Here is a 21471-nt window from a genome sequence, read left to right as displayed (position 1 = left end):
GTTCTACACCTGAAACTAATATAATGTTCTATGGCAATTATATCTCAATTTTAAAAAAAGAAGCACAAATTCAAAAAATGTGTCACTAGATAGACTATGAAAAGGATAGTTGTTTATATATAGTATGTAAACAAAAATAAGAAGGCAGAGCATTGCTTTGTTCAGCCTCAGCCAGGAACATGTGCATCAGTCAACTCAAATTTTTTACTACTCTGCATACACCCCTAAATGACCATGAAAGAGTCACAAGAATGGATTTTGAGGTTATAAATAAATGTTAACAAGTAGACAAATTTACAAATATGGAATTCACGAATAGTATTTGACTGTATATTCTTTCTCGTATTTTCCTTTCTTACTAAATGACACCACCGTCAAACTAGTTCCCAGTTAGAAACCTCACAGCCTTCTTTCCTTCCTGTATCCAATCAATCATTGGCTTGTACCTCCTAAATATATGTCAGATTCTGACTGATCTTTTTGTATCTAATTTCCCCTTTCTTTATTCTATGCATTACATTAAACTTCCAGGTGTCAAAAACTCTTAAGCCTTTACAGTTCAAGTCCAAGTATCTTAACGTCATCCCTCTCATGTAACCCCCGAGTTCCAGCCAGAAATAACTTTCAGTCCATGGGATGTGTGATGCCTCTTTTCTCTGACCCCCTGTGTCTCTATAAGGAACATTCCTTCTCCCCCTTTTTTATTCTTCTGACTTATTCTTTAATTATGAGTATAAATGTCATTTTTTTTCTGGCAAGCCTTCTCTGACATTCCTTCTACTCAGTATACACACACACACACACACACACGCACACACACTCACACACACACACACACTCACACACTCACTCACTCCATATAATCCATAGGGTTTTGTAGTTTATTTTAATATAATTGCTTGCTTAATTGTTAGTCTTCCACCATAGACTATAAATTCTGTGAAGGTAGAGGCAATGCTCAGTGACTATCACATGGTAATATGGCACTTCATAGATAAGTGACTTGTTTTTCTGTGATATTGTATGTATGAATTATTACAAAGCCTTTTGAACACTGTAACACTAATGACACAATGATATAAAATGAAAAAACAAACAAACATCTTTTTACTTGCCTGTCTGTTGTTTTGTTTCTATTTTGCTTATGCCTTTAATAGCTTTTAAAAAATATTAGTGATTGAAGGAGTTTGAAGCTGAAGTGGAAATCTCTACTGTTCACATTTGACATGTTTGTGAGTAGGCAGGCACTTCATCAGTTACTCAGCTGCACCGCTCAGACATCTGCTTCTCAAATTCCACCTGTAAGCACCGCCTTGACAAAATTGGCAGAGGAAATAGAATAATCAGAGGTGAATGTTTTTTAGCAGCCATTAGGGAAAATCTAACTCATTTTTGTAAATTAGATAAGTTGGTCTTTTCTTATGTTTTTATTCTATTGAGTGATTATTTGAAAGGCAAAATTGTATCTAGTTTAGAATTAAGTAGAGGACCATGATTTGGTTTTTGTATAGAATTTCATCTTGTGTATTTTCTATCATTTATAAAAAATAATTAAATTAGTATACTATGGTCTAATTAAAGAGAAGGCTTTCCCTAAATTCTCAGCTAAGTGTATCTTGGCTCCTAAGCATGTTGAATATGTAACATCACACCAGAATAATAAAGGGCCTTTAGGACTGTTAACCTTAAAATGAAAAGCCCTTCAGTGTGTACAAAATGTAATTGACATTTAATAATACCACTATGCTGTGAAATGGTGACAAGTGGGGAATAACTTTAACAAACCAACAGGCAGTTTCCACTTCTTAGTTTTTAAATGGAATCATTTGCTACCTCATTAACGTATGGACTAAGAAAGCCTTAAAATAGCTGTCTTAGTGTTTGATTTGATTTTATAGGCAGAAAAACTCAGGTGTGTACAGTTATTATCACTTCAGCATTTTTTAAAACCTGTGTTTTTAAGTTACACCAGGGTTCAACAAATCATGACCCATGGGCCAATTCCTGCCTCCTGCCTGTTTCTGTATGACCTGTGAACGAAAATGTTTATATTTTTAAATAGTAAAAAAAATCAAAAGAAGAATGATATTTTATGACAGGTGGAAATTATGTGAAATTCTAATTTCAGTTTCCACAAATATGGTTTATTGGAACCCAACCACACTGATTTATGTGTTGTCTATGGTTGTGTTTGCTCTGTAACGGGAGCGTTAAATAGTTGCAACAAAGACTGTATGGTAACCAAGCCTAAACATACTTACTATCCTGCCCTTTACAGAAAACATTTGGTAACCCCTAAGCTACACTATTGTGTTTGCATGCTCTAGCACCTTAAATCAAATTCAAAGAAGTCATGTTGGGTGAAATTCTTCAGACTTCTGGGGACGCGAAGGAAACTGAGCTTCGTATTGCAGGATGTTTATACTTTCTCACATGGGCAGGGCTTTCACTTTCTTCACTGATTTATCTTATTTAATTTTTAAACAGACACTTGCATAGGGGTTATTATTTATCAGACACTGTTCTAAAAGCTTTGTAACTCTTCTAAATCTTCATAACAACTCTGTGTGGTTGGCATCTTTACAAATGAGAAAACCATGTTACATCTATTTGTGAAAGCTAAGTGGTTAAATAGTGGAAGTTACATTACTGAAAGGGGAGTTATATAGCTAGTCCTGTGAGTTGTAGAGCTACTAAGGGGCAGAGTCACGGTCTGAATGAAATCGTCCGGTTCCGAAATCATCACTTTAACCAGTGTGCTATGCTGTCTCTCCGTTTCCACTCTTGTTTATTTAGAGAAGTCTTGGATTAAAAGTAAAGTTTAATTATAAGGGAGCATCATGTTTTAAAAGCTATGAACTTATATTAGTTTTCTTGGGCTGCTGTGGCAAACTGCTACAAACTATGTAGCTTAAAACAACAGACATTTGTTCTGTCATAGTCTGGGAGACTAGAAATCCAAAATCAAGGTGTCAAAAGATCACCCACCCTCTCAGACCCTGGATAGAATCCTTCCTTGCATCTTCCTAGCTTCTGGCGGTGGCTGTCACTCCTTGGTGTTCCTTGGCTTGTGGCCGCACTACCCCAGTCTTAGTCCGTGTCACCACATGATGTTCTATTTGTCTCTTCTCTGTGTCTTTTCTCCTTTCTTTTGAGAACACCAGTTACATTGAATTAAGGGCCACCCTGCTTTAGTCTGGCTGCATATTAATTTAACTAATTGCATCAAGGATGACCTTGTTTCTAAAATGATCACATTGAGAGATCCAGGGAAGGACATGCATTTTGAGAGGACACTATTCAATATAATCCAGTTCCAGAGCTCTTGAGGCAGCCTTTGTTCCTTTAGCACCTACAGGTAAGCCTAGAATTATAAATGAAAAGGGGAAACTATGCACCAAGAATTTCCAGGGCTTTCCCCCTTCCCTTCCCTTTTGTGTCAATTCTGTGCTAGAGTATATTCTATCTAGGAAGACTAATTTACTGTCCTCAGTTCCTACCTTTTTCCTGCCTCTCTTTGGCCCTTTGCTCATGATTCAGTTTTATTCTAGACATTTTTTCTTCAGGAATGTTCTGTAAGGTTTTTTAAGGAACATTTTCTCAACTGCTAACCTATGAGAATGTTGGTTCGTCTTTATTCTTGTGAATCTGTGATAGTTGATTCAGAAACCAGCTTTGGTGTTCTTGAGGTTGATTTCTGGTGGTTTCCTCTTAAAATCTTTTATATCCTTCCCTACAGGATTTGTAAGTAAGGTTCAACAAATGGTAATAGTTATTTTTATTTTTTCTATGATTACTATAATTGTTAAAATAGCATATTTTCAGAAAGGTGGGGATGCCTCAGTTCCAGACCCTGGGACCTTCTCTTTTCTCATAAAATACTAGAATAATTGGTCCTGTTGTGTCGATTCATTTCCTTTCATTTATTTACAGGGTGCCCGGGAAACATTTGAGAACTATTACCGAAAACAGAGGCGAAAACAGGCCCGTTTGGTGCTCCAGCCTCCATCTAACATGGTAGGATCCCCACCTTTATTTTCCTCACCTTTTTACTTTTCTGGTATCTTTTAATTGTTTTGCATATGTGCTTAGCGAAATTTTTTTTTTATCTGTTAGTTTGAGACCACTTTTGATGAATGTAAGAAAATAGCAACTCTAACATCTATTGGTTACCATGTGTCAGGCATTGTTCTAAGTCTCATTTTGTTCTCACTGTAACCCTCTAAAGTAGGTACTGTTATATTTTTCTTATAGTTTTGGGAACTGAGTCTTAAAAAATTAAAAAGCTGGTATTAACTCTGTCTTAATGTATCAAAGCATAAATAATAACTTTTTTCTTTTTTAATTTGTTGCAGCATGAAACTTTAGATGGCTACAGGAAGTATTTTAATCAAATTGTAGGGTAGGTATATGCATCTGTGTGTGCATCGTGTACATGTGTGTGTTGAATGTATATTATTTGTGAGACTTGGAAAAATAAATCAAGTTTTCATTATTTTTTAACATTTTTAAGACAAGATTTATTTAGTCTTGACTTTCTGATTAAAGGAATGTCCTATTGGTTTCAACATTATATTGTTGCAAAGGACTTTTTATGGATAAAGGGAGAAAAACATTATTATATTTGATGTTTTGTTTCTCCATGCTTGGTAAGAGGGAACCAAATAATCAGCAAAAGTTGGCCAACTTTTTCTAAAGTGGCCAGATAGTAAAATATTTTAGGCTTACCATGCTGTAATTTTTTTTTTTTTTTTTTTTTGTCACAACTGTTCAGCTCTGTTGCAATGCAAGAGCAACTATAGGCACTACTCAAATGAGTGAGCATGGCTGTGTTCCAATAAAACAATATTTATGAAAACACACAGTGGGTTATACCCTCATCTAGAGTATCTGTGCTAGTATGGAATTGCAGTCCCCAGATAAACATCCCAAATGTAGGCATCTTATTCTAATTCAGAATATGACTTTGCAGTTAAAAGAAAAGGAAAAAAATTGAATTGTTCCGTGAAACTTATTTTTTAAGACTAAGATTGTTTCAATGTAATTGATAGTTTTGATTAAAATATATCATAAATACTCTGTATTTAAAGAATTATTATTTTAATTCTATGGAAATCCTTGATTTTGTTTGTTTTTATATCTGTTTATTTCAGTGATTTACCCATTTTATTTTTTTCCTGGGAAAAGCTGTTTTTCTTTTAGGAAACTTAGATTTCTTTCAAGCATTTTTTTTTTTAATGTAGAGCAGTGGTTCTACATTATTATTTTAATTAGTATGAATATTTAGGCAAGATAGCTGAAAATACATTTTAAATGCATAAAAATGTAAAAGCCTCAGCAGAATGTTAAAAAATAAGTATGAATTTTTTTGACCTTTGTAAGATACCTTTTTAATACTTTGTTGAGAAAGTCTATATAAGGACAAGGGGAATTATTTTGATATTTTTTGTTGGGTTCTTAAAATATATGTATTTTACCTATTATTGTCTTTTTAAAACCTATTGACTTTTTAAAATATACTTATCGGGATAATAAAAATTATCCTCTTTTACCTATAAACATTTTCTTTCCTTTTAAATTGCTAGATAATATGGTTAACATTTAACAAAAATATAACTCCAAGTTTTGTAAAAGTAGTTAAGAGGATATCAAGATCAGGAGCATAATACTAAGTCCAAGAAATCTGATTTCATTTATGATACCAGACAGCTTTCTTTTAGAAAAAAATGACTATTAACTTACAATTTAGTGACAGTTCTTAATGTTTGTCAAACCCTGGAAATAGTATGAAATAGTATGCAAACTGTAATTTCTGACAACTGTGCTTTCTCTTTTCCCCAATCTTAGCTTTTTTGTGGTTGAAGATCATATTTTACATACGACCCAGGGCTTAGTAAATAGAGCCTACATTGATGAACTATGGGAAATGGCGCTTTCCAAAACCATTGCCGCACTCCGTACCCACTCGGTATGTAAGAAGCCCAAGAGAGGTGCTTACTTCGAGCTTATTATCTATATGCTCTTCAGTGTTTCACTGTTTTAGAATAATTATGTGTGTATCATTTGAAATCTGAGGTCAGGGTGCCAGCATTGTGGTTTTTGGTGAGAACTTTCTTCCTGGTTTGCAAATGGCAGCATGTCCTCACATGGTCTTTCCTCAGTATATTCTAGTGTTTCCTTACCCTTTTGTAAGGACACCAATCCCATTAGATTAATGCCCCACCTTATTTCATTTGATCTTAATTATCTAAGGCCCCATTTGTAAAAATAGACATACTGGGGGACATAACATTCAGTCCATAACATCTACTCTTTCCCAACATATTTTGAAGCCAACCTTATAATAATATGTATACTAAGGTCTGTTTTTAGGCTCTATGATTCTCCCTTTCCCTTTCCTTCTCTCTGAATGTCTTAAACCAATACATCATATTGATTACATTACATTTGATATAATATAGTTTAATTTTTATAGGACATGTGTATTCTCTAAAAATCCTACTTTTAAAATATGCTATCTTATTATTTTTCAAGATTAATTTGAGAATTACTTTGTCACATTTTTTCCACCTCTTGCCTCCCCTCTATCCCCCTACTTGAACTATAGTCTTATTATAAATTTAATTGGAAATAATTGATATATTTCAAATTCTGGTATTTTTCACCAAGAATATATGTATTTTTCTCTTACCTGCTTTCATGTGGTTTGGTAAAATATTTTATATGCTCCCCATCTAAGTCCTATTTTTGGTGCTTTATAGTTTTTTCATATTTTATCCTCACCTGAGGATTATGTTTATTGATTTTTTTTTTTTTTAAAAGAGAGAGACAGAGAGAAAGAGAGAAACATTGACCCATTGATCCATTGCCTCCTGCACGCTTCCCAACCAGGGAGTGATCAGTAACCTAGGTATGTGCCCTAACCAGTAATTGAACCCACAACCAGCATTCAGGTAATATTTTGAGGACGGTTTTTTCCCCCCAATCATTTTTATTAACTAGTATTGCTGTCCTTCTATGGAAATCCTTGATTTTGTTTCTTTTTATATCTGTTTATTTTAGTGATTTACCCATTTTATTTTTTTCCTGGGAAAAGCTGTTTTTCTTTTTCTTTTTTTTTTTTTTTAAATATATTTTATTGATTTTTTACAGAGAGGAAGGGAGAGGGATAGAGAGTTAGAAACATCGATGAGAGAGAAACATCGATCAGCTGCCTCCTGCACACCTCCTACTGGGGATGTGCCCGCAACCAAGGTACATGCCCTTGACCGGAATCGAACCTGGGACTCTTCAGTCCACAGGCCAACGCTCACTGAGCCAAACTGGTCAGGGCGCATTTTTTTTTTTTAATGTAGATCAGTGGTTCTTAACTTTTTGTATGTGACTGATACATTTGATGAATCCACATGATAAATTTATAAGACTCTCTCAGCAGGACAATGTACTCTCTTTATCATGCACTTGCATTTGATGTCTGTAAGAACAGGACACTTTCCAAGTGTGCTGATGAAAGTATATATGTGTGTAGAAAGTAATCATAATGGAGTTTCTCATTGTAGATCGACTGTATATTCTTTTGAATTGAAGAATAAATGACAAAGTGCCCCTCTTCCCCAATAGCTCAGCATCAATCTACAGAGGGAGAAAGTAAATTAGTAGTGGTTTAGGGCTGGGCATGGGTAAGAGGAGTTAAGGACGTGATGGCTTAAAGGGCACGGGATTTTTTGTTCTTTTTTTTTTTGAGGTGAAGAAAATATTCTAAAATTGACTTTATTTATGTTTATACATATCTGTGAACATACAAAAAACTAATAACCAATGAATTATGTACTTTAGGAGACTTGTGTGGTATGGGAATTGTATCTCAAGAGAGTTGTTAAAAAATAAGTTAGCATCATCCTCATTTATTCACTGAACCATTTTATCCTTTCTGAGACAAAGTAGTTGACGCCACACATGCTAATTCTATTTCATGACACTGTTTATGGTTTATATTATCCAGCAAGCCAAGCAAAATAAGAATGACCCAAACATCAAAACCAATCTCAAAACAAACTCTATATCTGAGTGATTATGTTTTTTGTTTATCAGAAATCACATATATATAGATATGTAACTTTCTATGTCACTATTTAAAACTGCTTTTTTCCTTTTTCAATTGAATTATTAGTCATTGTATAATTTGGAAACATCTCAAAAAATATAACATTTCAGGTACTAATGTGTGTAATAGTCTCATGCTGATTTCAAAATAATAAAGGTCTTATACAATCTGTCTCACTTAGAATTCAAATTTAGCAATATATTAAAAGAGTAACATGCTTACACAAAGAAGTTCATATCAGGAATGGTTTAATATTAGATATGCTAATATAATTGCTAATATGACTGTTAGTATGATAAACAGATCATCTGATAATACTGAAAAGTATTTTCAGTATTTTTTTAAGATTCAAAATTATGCAATAGCATAATTCTTTGTGGCTCAAAACACTTATTTTTATAGATATAAAATATTGATCATTTTTTCTTCTTAGTAGTCAAGATTGTGTACTGTGATAGTCATTTTATACACACCTACACCCACATCCAAACCTATTTCCTGTCACACACATATTTTTTTTTTTTTTTTTTTTTTAGTCAAAGGGTATACTAAGCATGTGTGTCTTCCAGATCTCCTAACCAAGCTCTCATGGAAATAAATGGCAGGGGTTGGGAGGACAACCCAAAAAGAGAAACTCTACAAAGTATCATCTATAGGCTAGAAATTTCAAAAAATTTCTTTGAACGTAGAAAATAGATGGAATCAGAATAATGACTGAACCCGAGAATAAAAAGTATATTATGCATGGTAGGGTTATTGTCAAAGTAGGAGACATTCTTCCAAGTGGAATGTAGGAACACATAAAACTCAGAGTCAAACCAATACAATAAGCAGGAATGGGCCTAGGATAAATCATAAGTGAAATTATTTAGAGGTTTGCTTTCTAAAACCTTTGGTCAGCCAGCTGCTTATCCAATTCCTTTGGCCAACCTTACCATCTAAATAAAGAGAAAATAGCACGATGGAAGTGCTCTGGTACTGCTTTTTGAACACAGTGATTCATCTGCCCCATCCACTTACACAGAGCCTGTACTCACTTGTTAGTTCAGACAATTTGAACTTAGAATTTAGACATCCTGTTGGGCCTACCCAAGATGGAGATGGAAAATATGAATGTTGAAAAACATAGATAATTGAAGTAGAGTTTTGGTTGTATCTATTAGCTATTTTTTAAAAAGGGACAGTCACAATGGAGGGGACTTTAATAATTAAAGAAATAAAAGAAGGAAATTTCCCTGCAGTGAAGAAATACTATATTATTAAAGTTGAAAGAATGCATCTTGTATCAAGCAGGGTAAATGACAGCAGGCAATTTTTTTTTACATCTCAAATTTTATATTTTAATTTGAGGGCAAGAGAAAAGCATTTTCATACATATCAGGATTCAAAGTTTACATGGAACCTATCCTATCTTATTGGTATTCTACAATAAGGAATGTAAAATGAAAAAGAAATCCAAAATATAAGATGAGATAGGATTAAATATAATATGTTAAAAAGAGAGTAAAACTCATGGAAAAATCTAAATAACTGATTATTTGTTTGCAAAGTTTAATGCTGTTAAGAATCCATACAAAAGGAGAGGCTTAATGTTTAAAAAGTTTCAGTGAAAACTCCAGATTATTTCAAGTAAACTAGTGGACAAAAAGTATATAACTTATTAATAACCACTATAAGATAATGTAAAAATAATTGATCCAATGAAAAACATGAAAGGCAACAAACAAACAAAAGAAATAATTATAAATAGAAAGCTTAAAATGGCTGGAATAGGTCCAAATATGTCAGTAATAATGGGAAGTGTCAAGGTTAGAAAGTTTTATAGTTTGGTTAATAAGAGATAGTCATACATAATTAAGATTACCTACAAAGTTTGAAAATGAAGAAAGAGAAGTAGAAATAGCAATATTCTACAAGGAAAATAAAAATGAAGTTGAAGACCATTAAGTGGGGGAGGAGAGGCATGTTTTGTATTAATATCAGTTTTAACCCACCAAAAAGACAGTAGCTTATTTGCAGTAGACAAGCAAGCATAAATAGGTATAAAAACAAAAACTGTTAGTAATAAGAATTGAAACTAATGCACTGCCCCATTGTGGGAAAATTTAGCACACATCTTTCAGGAACCGAGATATCAAGTACAGAGAAAATAACCAAACTAGAATTCCCAAAATTTGAATACCTAAATCACTGAACTTTTATTTATTTTAAATATGTTTTTATTGATCTTTAGAGAAAGAGAGGGAGAGAGAGATAGAAACGTTGATGAGAAACATCAACATCTATCAGCTGCCTCCTACATGCCCCCTACTGGGGATAGAGCCAGTAACTAGGGCATGTGCTCTGACTGGGAATCAAACCATGACCTCTTGGTTCCTGGTTCGATGCTCAACCACTGATCAACACCAACCAGGCTGAATTTTTAAAACAGTGATATATACATCTTTGTATCCTGCTCAGCTCTCAAATCTCATGTTACCTTAAATCTGGTGTTGAACCCTTTCTTGAGATCCTTCACCAGGTGAAGCAGTAAACAATTAAATCACAATTTAGTTTTATTTTTAATGATTAAGATGTTTTCCTAATTGTCTTTTATTTCCTTTAGTCTTACTGCTCTGATCCAAACCTCGTGTTAGATTTGAAGAACCTCATTGTGCTTTTTGCTGATACACTTCAGGTTTGTGACTTTTGTTTATCTAGATTAGTATTTCCATCAGCTCTAAATCTTTTCACTGGCTGCTTAAATTTGAATAAGTACCTTTCAGTTTTTAGTTGTGTTTCTTCTTTTCCTAGAGTTAGATTTTTTAATCTTTCTATAGCATTTCCTGGCCCATCACCTTGACCATTTATGTTTTCATAAATAGTTCCCATCCCTCTCTTTTTCCCCTTGGAGAAAATCAATTAATTGAACCAGCTACTACCTTAGATTTCCAAAATTTTCTTAATTCAGATATAGTACCTGAGTGACTTTAGAGGTTTTTAGCTACCATCTTGAATAATAATTATTGATTTGAACCGCATATTAATAAAATAGCATTAGAAGTGGGTGAGATTTGTAGCATTTTCAGTTTCTCTCCCTATTTCTTGTTACAGGCAGAGTTGTAGGTAGAGCTTAGCTGATGTTATAACCTATATACAATATATTGATTTTAATATTCATCTTTTTATTTTTTTCTGACAAATAATTTGGTATGTACCTTTTAATTTGTGAGAGATAAATATTAAATATTAGGTGAGAATGAAAGACTCTTTATCATGGTTACATTTAAATTGTTGGCTAAAGGAATAAAGATACCTTTCAATGCCTAATCTCTCTCATGTTACTAACAAAAAATCACCTTATAAAATGAAGCTATTTTCTTACTTTGTTTCAGGTTTATGGTTTTCCTGTAAATCAGCTTTTTGATATGCTATTAGAAATTAGAGATCAATATAGTGAAACTCTGCTAAAGAAGTGGGCAGGTATTTTCAGGTGAGAAATGATCTATATCATATAGTGTGTACAAGTGCAAATACATGTGTGTACAATGTGTTTGTGCATAAGGTTTTTCAGATATAACTAGAGGTCTGGTGCACAAATTTGTGCACCAGTGGGGTCCCTCAGCCTGGCCTGTGGGATCTGGCTGAAACCGGATCTCCAACATCCCCTGAGGGGGCCTGGATTGCAAGTGGGCGCAGACCAGGCCAAGGGATCCCACTGGTGCACAATTGGGGCCAGGGTGAGACGAGGGAGATTAGCCAGCTGGGGAGGGGCTGTGGGAGGGCTCCAGGGTGTGTCTGGCTCATCTTGCCCAGTCCTGACCTATCAGCCGGACCCCAGCAGCAAGCTAACCTACCAGTCGGAGCGTCTTCCCCCTGGTGGTCATTGAACATCATAGTGAGCGGTTGAGCGGCCTTAGTATATCATTAGCATATTATGCTTTGATTGGTTGAACGGATGACCGGACGACCGGACACTTAGCATATTAGGCTTTTATTATATAGATGGGTAACAAGTACGCTTATATTTTATGTCTATGATCCAGGTTATGATTGTTAATAAAAGTAAATTGCAATGATGTCCCAAATAAAGTTTCCTAGTTATCCAAAAATCAGTGATAGGTCTAACATGTGGGGAGCCCCCAAATCTCATTGTGCCTTTTTTTGTTTCTTTGAATAAATGTCAAATATTTTGGTTCATACCATATATATAATCTTTTGTCTTCTTATTCAATTTTTTGTTTTCTCTTTGGAGAACATGTCTTGTCTATTGCTTATTCATAAGGTAGTGGCTTTTGAGCCCTTTTGAATAATTTAGCTTCTTTGGAACCTTTTTTGAAGTCTTACTCATGAGATTCCTCATCTTTTTCCTTCTTCACACTTAGAGAAGAGGCCTATTACAATCCAATATTTGAAGCATATTATTTAAATAGTTGTTATAACACTATTTAAATAGTTTGAATAGAAGGTCTAGTATAGGGTTAAAGAACATTAATAATCAAATATATCTTATTTAAAAACAAATGAAACCCCTTTGCTTTTTCCAGAGCACACATTCTTTCATTGTTAACTTATTTAACTTAAGGCTTCAATATGTTGCCTTAAATTTTCTGTATCATCTGTAAATCTTAAATACCGTGAGGTCATATTTGTTCTATTTGTGTTCTATTTGTTTCAGAATATAGTTGTCTTTTTGTCTTCCTTTGAAGGATGTCCTTATCCAAAACCAAATAGTTATGTCATAGAAGCAATAGAATAGGGACTGGGAAATGTTTATTTTGGGTTGTGGTATATATACATACAACCATTAGAATTTACCTGAAAATTACTTATCCTTACAGTGACTAACCCTTCCTCTTTCCTTCCTTCTATCCATCCATTCTTTATTTTCTTTATAGAAACATACTTGACTCTGACAACTACAGTCCTATACCAGTAACAAGTGAAGAGATGTATAAAAAGGTGGTAGGACAATTCCCATTCCAAGATGTAGAGCTGGAAAAGGTAAGTAATTGAAAATAAACTTCCCTGTTTGGGTGGCATCCTTTATAAGCTTTCATTGTATCAGTCTTATTAAAGGGATTATCTCTAACTCAGTGGGTTAGAACTAGAACACCTTCAAGGGATATCTTGGGCTTAGAAGAACAGAAGTTTCTGTTTTGGGAGTCAGTAGATGGCTTTGGTGGGGTCCTCTGAAGTATTTGGGGGATTGAAGTATTTGGTTTACACTTTGAAGTATTTGCTTTTATTATACCCTTAGGACATTTTCTCCCCAAAACATACAGTGAAATTTACCTTATGTGCTATATAATTCTGTTGGTTTTGACAATGCATTGAGTCATGTATGTACTACCACAATAATGACACAGACCAGTTCCATCATACCCCAAATCCCTCATGCTGCCCCTTTTCAATCAATCCCTCCTCTCATCCCCAGCCTTTGGCAACCACCAATATGGTTGGTGTACATCTACTTTTGGCTTTTCTAGAATGCCAACATAATTGGAGTCATACAGTATGTAATCTTTTGAGACTGGTTTTTCCACTCAGTATAATGCTTTTGAGATTCATCCAAGTTGTTGCATGTTATCCATAGTTCATTCCTTTTTACTGCTGAGTACTTATCACAGTTTATTTATCACAGTTTATTTATCCCTTCATGTTTTGGAGGACATTTAAATTATTTTTATTTAAATTTATATCTTATTCTTTTTACTGTCAGGAAACTTACAGAAATACTTTCTTAAATTGACATTGTTAAGCAGACAGCTCACAATGTAGTAGAAAATTCCTTTTGCATTTTAACTAATTTACAAGTACTTTCAATGTACGTTCATTTGTGATTCACTTTCATGAATTCTTACATTTACAGCAACCATTTCCAAAAAAGTTTCCTTTCTCTGAATTTGTGCCAAAAGTTTACAGCCAAATTAAAGAATTTATATACGCCTGTCTGAAATTTTCAGAAGATCTTCATTTAAGGTATAGTGGAAATGTAAGAGATATTGAGATTGAGACTATATTCATAAGTGTTCTGAAATACTTCTGATATTGCGTTCAGCTTTGATTTAGAAAGTCTTAATATTAGTCCTTCATAGCAAAGCACTGCTATATTTATATAGTCATGGTGAAAGGGAAGATTGGAAACTTTTGATTAACTTGTTTTTGCTTGTTTTACTTAGTTTATTCTCTATTTACAGATTTACACTTTAACACTGTCTTAGTGGGAATTCAGAAAAGAGTAGTAAAATGTATTAGTTTTGACTTTCCATTTGATGAAATTTTAAGGTCAATAGTAGTGTAGCAGGTAATACTCCTCTCCCCTTTTTTTCTTTTTTCAAGTAGTCTCTGGACTTGTTATAGGTATCCATAATCCCTTTAATTTATGTTTGTTTTTTTTAAAAAAAAATATTTTATTGATTTTTCACAGAGAAGAAGGGAGAGGGACAGAAAGCTAGAAACATCGATGAGAAAGAAACACCAATCAGCTGCCTCCTGCACACCTCCCACTGGGGATGTGCCTGCAACCAAGGCACATGCCCTTGACTGGAATCGAACCCGGGACCCTTGAGTCCATAGGCCGACGCTCTATCCACTGAGCCAAACCAGTTAGGGCTAATTTATGTTTAATTATTTAAATAACATTTTTAAGCCTATTTATATATCAGATATATCTTGCTTTTTGAGAATGCAGAAATAAAAGATGTAGTTTTTTGTCCTTAGGTATTGTCAGTATCTACTGAGGATAACAAACATGAAAATAGACATGTAAAATATACCAGGATGAATGCTGTAATATGTGTAATGTACTTTTAAAACACCTGGAAGGACACTTAATTCATCTTAAGGAATTTGAATGAGAATAGTCGTGATAATTGGCTTTCTAAAGAAACCTTTTCTCAGGAATGATACCACCTGATACCAAATCAGGAACCTGAGAATTATTTTCAACTCCCATTGTCAAATAATAATTCCTTTCCTTTTTAAAAATAATTTTTATTTTTCAATTACAGTTGACATACAATATTATATTAATTTCAGGTGTACAGCTCAGTAATTAGACATTGATATAATTTATGAAGTGATCACACCGATCAATCTATGGTCCATCTGACAATATACATATTCATTACAATATTATTGACTATATTCCCTATGATATACTTTATATCCCCATGACTATTCTGTAACTACCAATTTGTACTTCTTAATCCCTTCACCTTTTTTATCTCCCCTAACCCGCCCTCCCATGTGGCAACTGTCAAAATGTTCTCTGTATCTATGAGTCTGTTTCTAATAACTCTTATTCTTAAAAACAAAATTTTAGGCATTGGTCTAAATTCCTGTAAATACTTCACAACTATGTTATTTCATCTGTAAAACTCAAAATAGTACTCATCCATGGGGTACTGGGAAGCATACTTCAGTTTTACAGAGGAAGGTTAAGTAACTTCATCCAGATCACACAGGGAGTAAGTGTTAAAGCCAGATTCAAATCTGATTGTATCAGCATCAATAAAACAATCACTGCCATGTTTGGAATTCTTACTCTTTGGTACTCTTTGTATTAATATCTTACATACATTACTCAGGTAGTTGTCATAATATTTTTCTGAGATAATCACTTAATTGTTCACATTTAACAAATGAGGGTAGTACTCATTTGTAAATGAGTTTCTTTAAATCTATTGTTTCCCAGCTTGTTTTTTACCTTTTAAGTTTACAGTGTGGCTGCTTTAATTCACATGGTAGTCCTATTTGACCTGGACCAGTTAAATAGTCTCCTAATTTTTCTTCTATCTCTAATTTTACTTTCCCAACCATCTATCTTTTCTTTTTTCCTGATTCTATTCTGAATGTCTCCTAGAGTCATTTTTCAAAAATCAGATCTCATTTAACTTTTCTTCTCACCTTTTCAGGGATTCCTCATGGCCTATAGGATAAAGTTTACTCTAGTCTGACATATTTATCTACTTGTCCCCCCCCCCACGCCCCTTGACCTAGTCCACCTTATACCACTTCCAGATTTATATTCAAGGGTAATTTCCCTGTCACCCCATGCTTCAGTCATACTGACCTACCTGCTGTTTTCTGATCATAACATACTATTTTATAACTCTCTGACTTTGCTCATGACTCTTTCTCTATTTCAAATCATTGTTCCCTGTTAGTGCTCTTGACTAGCTTCTAACTATGCGTCAAGATGCAATTTAAACACCATTTACTGAATGAAGCCTTTTGGACCACTTTTATTCCTAATGGAGCTGATCTAATGACTTCTTTGTGCTACTTCTGTACCCTATGAATACTCATCTTACATTGTATTGCTTTACTTGTAGCTATGTGTTTCTGTGTGTGTGTGTTAGACTGTAGGTTCAGAATAGACATTTAAATTGGGATGCATTTCTGCCTTTTACTATTTGGTTGCCATTTACCTTACTTTCTACATTTACCTTATAACCTGTAGTGACAGAGATTACTTTGACAAGTATAGCTGTCATGTGGGAGGTTACAATAGGGGGTGTGAGACAAAGTACATATAAAACAATTCTCTTAAACATAAGGCTTTTAAAACAGGGAAAACTGCTGTATTGAGATTTTTATGAAGCTTTAGGGATAATTATCCTCAAATCAAGTTTTCATTTTTTCCAACAAGAATTTTCACTTTCACATTAGCTAAAAATGCTGAAAGAATTATAAAAATTGAAAAACTATACAGTTATGAATTCTGAGGATATATAACTCTTTTTGAAAGAAAGTTCTTTTTAAAACAGCAAATAAATGGCATTTCTATGGTTAAATAATGTTCTGTCATTTGTATTTAAAAAAGTAGAATATGCACAAATATATGTATATATACACATCTCTTTTTTAAGTTATTAAAATTCAATCTCTGTAAAGAATTTGGGAAATAGAGAATAGAATAAAGAAGAAAAATTGATAAGACCCCAAAGTACCACATAGTGGTAATCACTGTTTATATATGGGAATTTTTTTCTCTTAGTCTTTTTTCCATTTGAACACACACACACACACACACACACACACACAGCCCTTTTCTTTTTTTTTTTAAACAAATTACTATGAAATACTTCCACTTCAGTCTGTAATATTGAAAACTGGAAAGAATATTGCTTTCTAACAGTGAAAAAACACACATACACAAACAAAAACAAGACCAACTACAAAATGAAAGCTTTCTGGGACCCATCAGGAAGCTAAAGTGACAGGATGACCAAATACCCTGAAATCCAAAACGAGGCTGGCCCCAGCCAGGATAGAGTGATAGGATGCACAGACTCCATGGCAGAGCCAGGAAGAAAGGCATAGCTATCACATGGGTGAGAAAGTAGAAATTAATTTCATCTTAATGAGTCACTAATGGCTGGAGCTAGCATGTTAGTTAGTGTAGAACTCCTAGTTGTGTGTCCCAGATCCAGGAGGAATTTATACTCACATGTTATTTGCAGTGGTCTTTCCCTGCATGCTCATGAGAAAGACTGGAGCTGGCTATGAGAGCAGAGAGAATCATCCATGATCTAACAGGCATGGAGAAGGGGACCAGCCACTGCTGTGAAAAAGGCATGGAGCCCCACTCCCCTGGTTTGGACACCTCACTCATACTGATAAAAAATGTGAGAGCACTGGTAAGATTGGGGCAGGGAAGTGTCTGTCTCTCTGGCACGCACATTGCTACAGGGAGACTTGAAGTAAAAAGAAAGCTATTTCACCCCTGGAAGAATGGCAGAAGACAAGATCTTATACCAAATGCCATTAGTCGTCTACCAGTGGGAGAGAGCACAAAACTGCACTATATTAATCATGGAGACAAAGCCAAGTTTGGCTGCCACTGCAAGGAAGGGCAGGGATGTTGAGCGAGCTCCACCCCTTAGCATTGAGCACAGAGGACCTACCTAAGACTGAGCCTGGCCAGGGCAGCAGAAAAAGTCCTTTGATCTTTACTAATAGCATACAAGAACTATATAACAAATGGCTGTAATCTGCCATTGGGTGATGGGCAAGAATGGAGAGGGTGGGATGAGAGAGAGAGAGAGAGAGAGAGAGAGAGAGAGATTGATTTTGTATGATAGGCATATAGGTATAGTCGAAAGCTGTGGATGATGCAGAAACTTTATGAAATACCTTTTGGGATCTCAGCACCCACACTAGGCACATGCTAGCATTAGAAAAATTTGAAATCTGTGAAGCACTGAAGGTAACCATAACAACAACCAAACCCAAACCGAATTCAACTCCTGCATATATACTAATGGCCCAATGGAAGGAGAGAGGAGGTCATTTTCAAGTATAAATACTGTTACCTCAGCCTCTACTGTTTTGCTTATGATATTCAACCTTCAATAAAAAATGTGAGACATGCAAAAAAAACAATTAACAACTTATTGTCAAGGGACAATGAAAAAAACAGAACCAGACTCAGAGGTGACCCAAATGATATTAGGGACTTTAAAATACCACATGCATGAACAGACAGGGACTTTTAGCAGACAGATGGAAATTATTGGGAAAAGTTAAATTGAAATGCTTGACATAAGAAACAGTTTTAGAGATGAAAAATTCCTTTGAGGCGCTCATCAGTAGATTTGACATAGCTGGGAAAAGAACTCAGTGAATTTGAAAATAGGTAAATAGAAGTTACCCAAACTGACACACACCAGAGAAAAAATGATGGAAGAAATAAAAGATCCATTATCTGTAGGCCAACTCCAGACAGTGTAATTGGGAGTCTCAGAAGGAGAGGATGAAACTGGGAAGAAGAAATGTCTTATAAGATAATGGCTGAGAGTATTCTAAAAGTAATAAAAGACATCAAACTAGAGATAGTCTATCAATTTAAACAAGAAAATAATAACAGAACAAAGAAAAATATTTAAACACACCATATGCAAATTCATGAAAATGAAAGGTAAAGGGCATTCAGGGGAAAAAAGTGATTATATGCAGGTTTAATGATAGGAATTGCATCAGACTGTAGATGAGAGGTTATAGATTTCAGAACCACTTCAAGATTCACAGTCAGATTAAGTCCATGGACTCACCTCCCTGTACATGAGGGGTGTGTGGTCTGGCAGGTCTTTGGGTAGGTAGGAGTACTCCTGGCCTGTAGTTAAGTGGACATGGGGCTGAGTTACAGGGCTGTTTCAGTATTTGCAATCAGAACAAGTTTGGAGGGCTTGCTTCTGGGTCATGGATGGGCATGTCTTCTGTGCAGTCATGGACAGGCAGGATTGGTAGCTAGTTGGTGCTGGAGTTGGGTCATGGACCACAGCTGGAACTGAGGTTGGCAGGCAAATGGCACTGTTGGCAAGGCTCTGGCAGAGTTCACAGTGAATTGTAGTTTGTTCCTGTGTGTGTGCTTCGGATTATTATGGGTAATAACTTTGCCACCTGAGCATGGGCTTGCTTTCTCAAAATAACCCTCTTTGGTTTTGGGTTCCACCAGGTTACAATCTTTTTTTTTTTTTTTTTAAATATATTTTATTGATTTTTTACAGAGAAGAAGGGAGAGAGATAGAGAGCTAGAAACATCGATGAGAGAGTAACATCAATCCACTGCCTCCTGCACATCTCCCACTGGGGATGTGCCCCCAACCCAGATACATGCCCTTGACCAGAATCGAACCTGGGACCTTTCAGTCCGCAGGCCGACGCTCTATCCACTGAGCCAAACCAGTTTCAGCTAGGTTACAATCTTTTTTCTAGATCCCAGAATTCCACAAAAGCACCTTTGTCCATGTATGACTGCCAAATTATTTTTGCTAATGGGATATGAGCGTTGGATCTCCTGTTCTGCTATCTTGCTGATGTCACTCATTTATTTTTTATTGCCCTTGAAGAAAACCACTTATCTAGTAACAATGTGTAGTAAAAGTAAATATATGCCTGGAATAGGACAAAAGACATGAGAGAAAAATTGGATATGTTATAAGATGTTCAAAATAGGTGAAACTAATCCTATGTAATAAAAGGCTAATGTGCAAATCGACTGAATAAGCCAGTGATGCAGATAAAATCGAATCATTGAAAAAACAAATAAAAGGAGTCAACAAAAAAGCTAAGTAGGAATATAGAATAGGTGAAAAACATACAAAACAACTAGCACGATGGTAAATTTAAATCCAACTATAAGTGTTCCATATGCATGTGATTAGAATGTGTATTTATAGTTATTGAGTGTAGTATTCTCTAAATGACAGATTACATTTGTTAATAGTATTGTAGATATTTTCTGTTTTTCCTGTTTTTGGTCTACTTTTTCTGTCAATCACTGAGAAGTGTTAAAAGTATCCTACTATTTAAATGTGTATCTTTCTCCATTTTATTTTATTTTATTATTTTATTTTATTTTATTTTCCATCACCACTTATTCCCTTTATGCTTTCTTCTATCTCTACCCTCCACCCTTTACTTCAGATATATTGAATATGCTTTTAAGTTCAGACACAGTTAATACTGTTATATCTTGTATTCATCCTTTTAAGTTTATGAAATGTCCTTCATTATCTGTGTTAAAAATTAGAATAGTTGTCTGTTTTGCCCACTATTAATTTAGCTGTAACCTCTTTTCTATGGTATGCATTTGTCTCTCCTATTACTTAGCAATCTTTACTTTTAACATATTTTCAAATACTTTCAACATTAAGGAAAAGTGGTTTTTTTTTTAAGTATATTTTTATTGATTTCAGAGAGGAAGAGAGCAGGAGAGATAGAAACATCAATGATGAAAGAAAATCATTGGTGGCTGCCTCCTGCATGTCCCCGACTGGGGATCGAGACACAGCCTGGGCATGTGCCCTGACTGGGAATCTAACCGTGACCTCCTGGTCCATAGGTCGACACTCAACCACTGAGCCACGCTGGTTGGGCAAGGAAAAGTTTTGAGAGTGTTATTATGAACTGAATACTTCTTACCTAAATTTACCAATATTTGACATTTTTCCATATTTAGTTTATTAATCCCTCCTTCCTCTTCCTCACTGTCTCTCTCTCTCTCTCTTTTTCTCACTGTGCATATATATATATGAGTGTGAATATAGTATTATAAACCCTTTTGGTTTGTGTTCATTTTGATTAATTGGTTAATATTTCTGTCTTCTCTTTATAGTTATCATTCTTCCTTTTGTCATAAGTAATGTTTGTGTTGGAATATTTTGAGACTGTATATTTATTCTGTTATCATATGTCCCTCACCTCTCTCCTCCTTATAGTACCATTAATGATTCTTGCCAGAATCAATGTTTTTCTTTAATAATTACTAATTTATGATTTTTGAATATTTGGTATTTGTACTAGCATTCTTTATTAAGGAGTCCTTCACCCTTTGCTGTCTGTCAATCTATCTATCTATATCCATCACCTATTAGTCA

General features: G+C 34.6%; 1 protein-coding gene across 3 annotated transcripts in view; it reads left to right on the top strand.

Annotated features, from left to right (window-relative positions):
• Window positions 1-21471, top strand: part of EXOC6B (exocyst complex component 6B) — a 494441-nt gene that overhangs the window by 235312 nt on the left and 237658 nt on the right. For all 3 annotated transcript variants that reach the window (XM_070429462.1, XM_070429464.1, XM_070429463.1), the window contains 7 exons: window positions 3934-4017; window positions 4356-4402; window positions 5848-5968; window positions 10710-10781; window positions 11479-11576; window positions 12982-13087; window positions 13956-14065. In XM_070429462.1, coding sequence (XP_070285563.1) covers window positions 3934-4017; window positions 4356-4402; window positions 5848-5968; window positions 10710-10781; window positions 11479-11576; window positions 12982-13087; window positions 13956-14065 — 638 coding nt within the window. The remainder of the gene's footprint in view (window positions 1-3933; window positions 4018-4355; window positions 4403-5847; window positions 5969-10709; window positions 10782-11478; window positions 11577-12981; window positions 13088-13955; window positions 14066-21471) is intronic.

The sequence above is a fragment of the Myotis yumanensis genome, unplaced genomic scaffold, assembly GCF_028538775.1.
Source record: "Myotis yumanensis isolate MYYU_CA2020_CCGP unplaced genomic scaffold, mMyoYum1.0.hap1 SCAF_11, whole genome shotgun sequence".
Classification (NCBI taxonomy): Eukaryota; Metazoa; Chordata; class Mammalia; order Chiroptera; family Vespertilionidae; genus Myotis; species Myotis yumanensis.
Note: the sequence above shows the minus strand (reverse complement) of the source record. Positions and strands in the feature narration are given on the sequence as shown.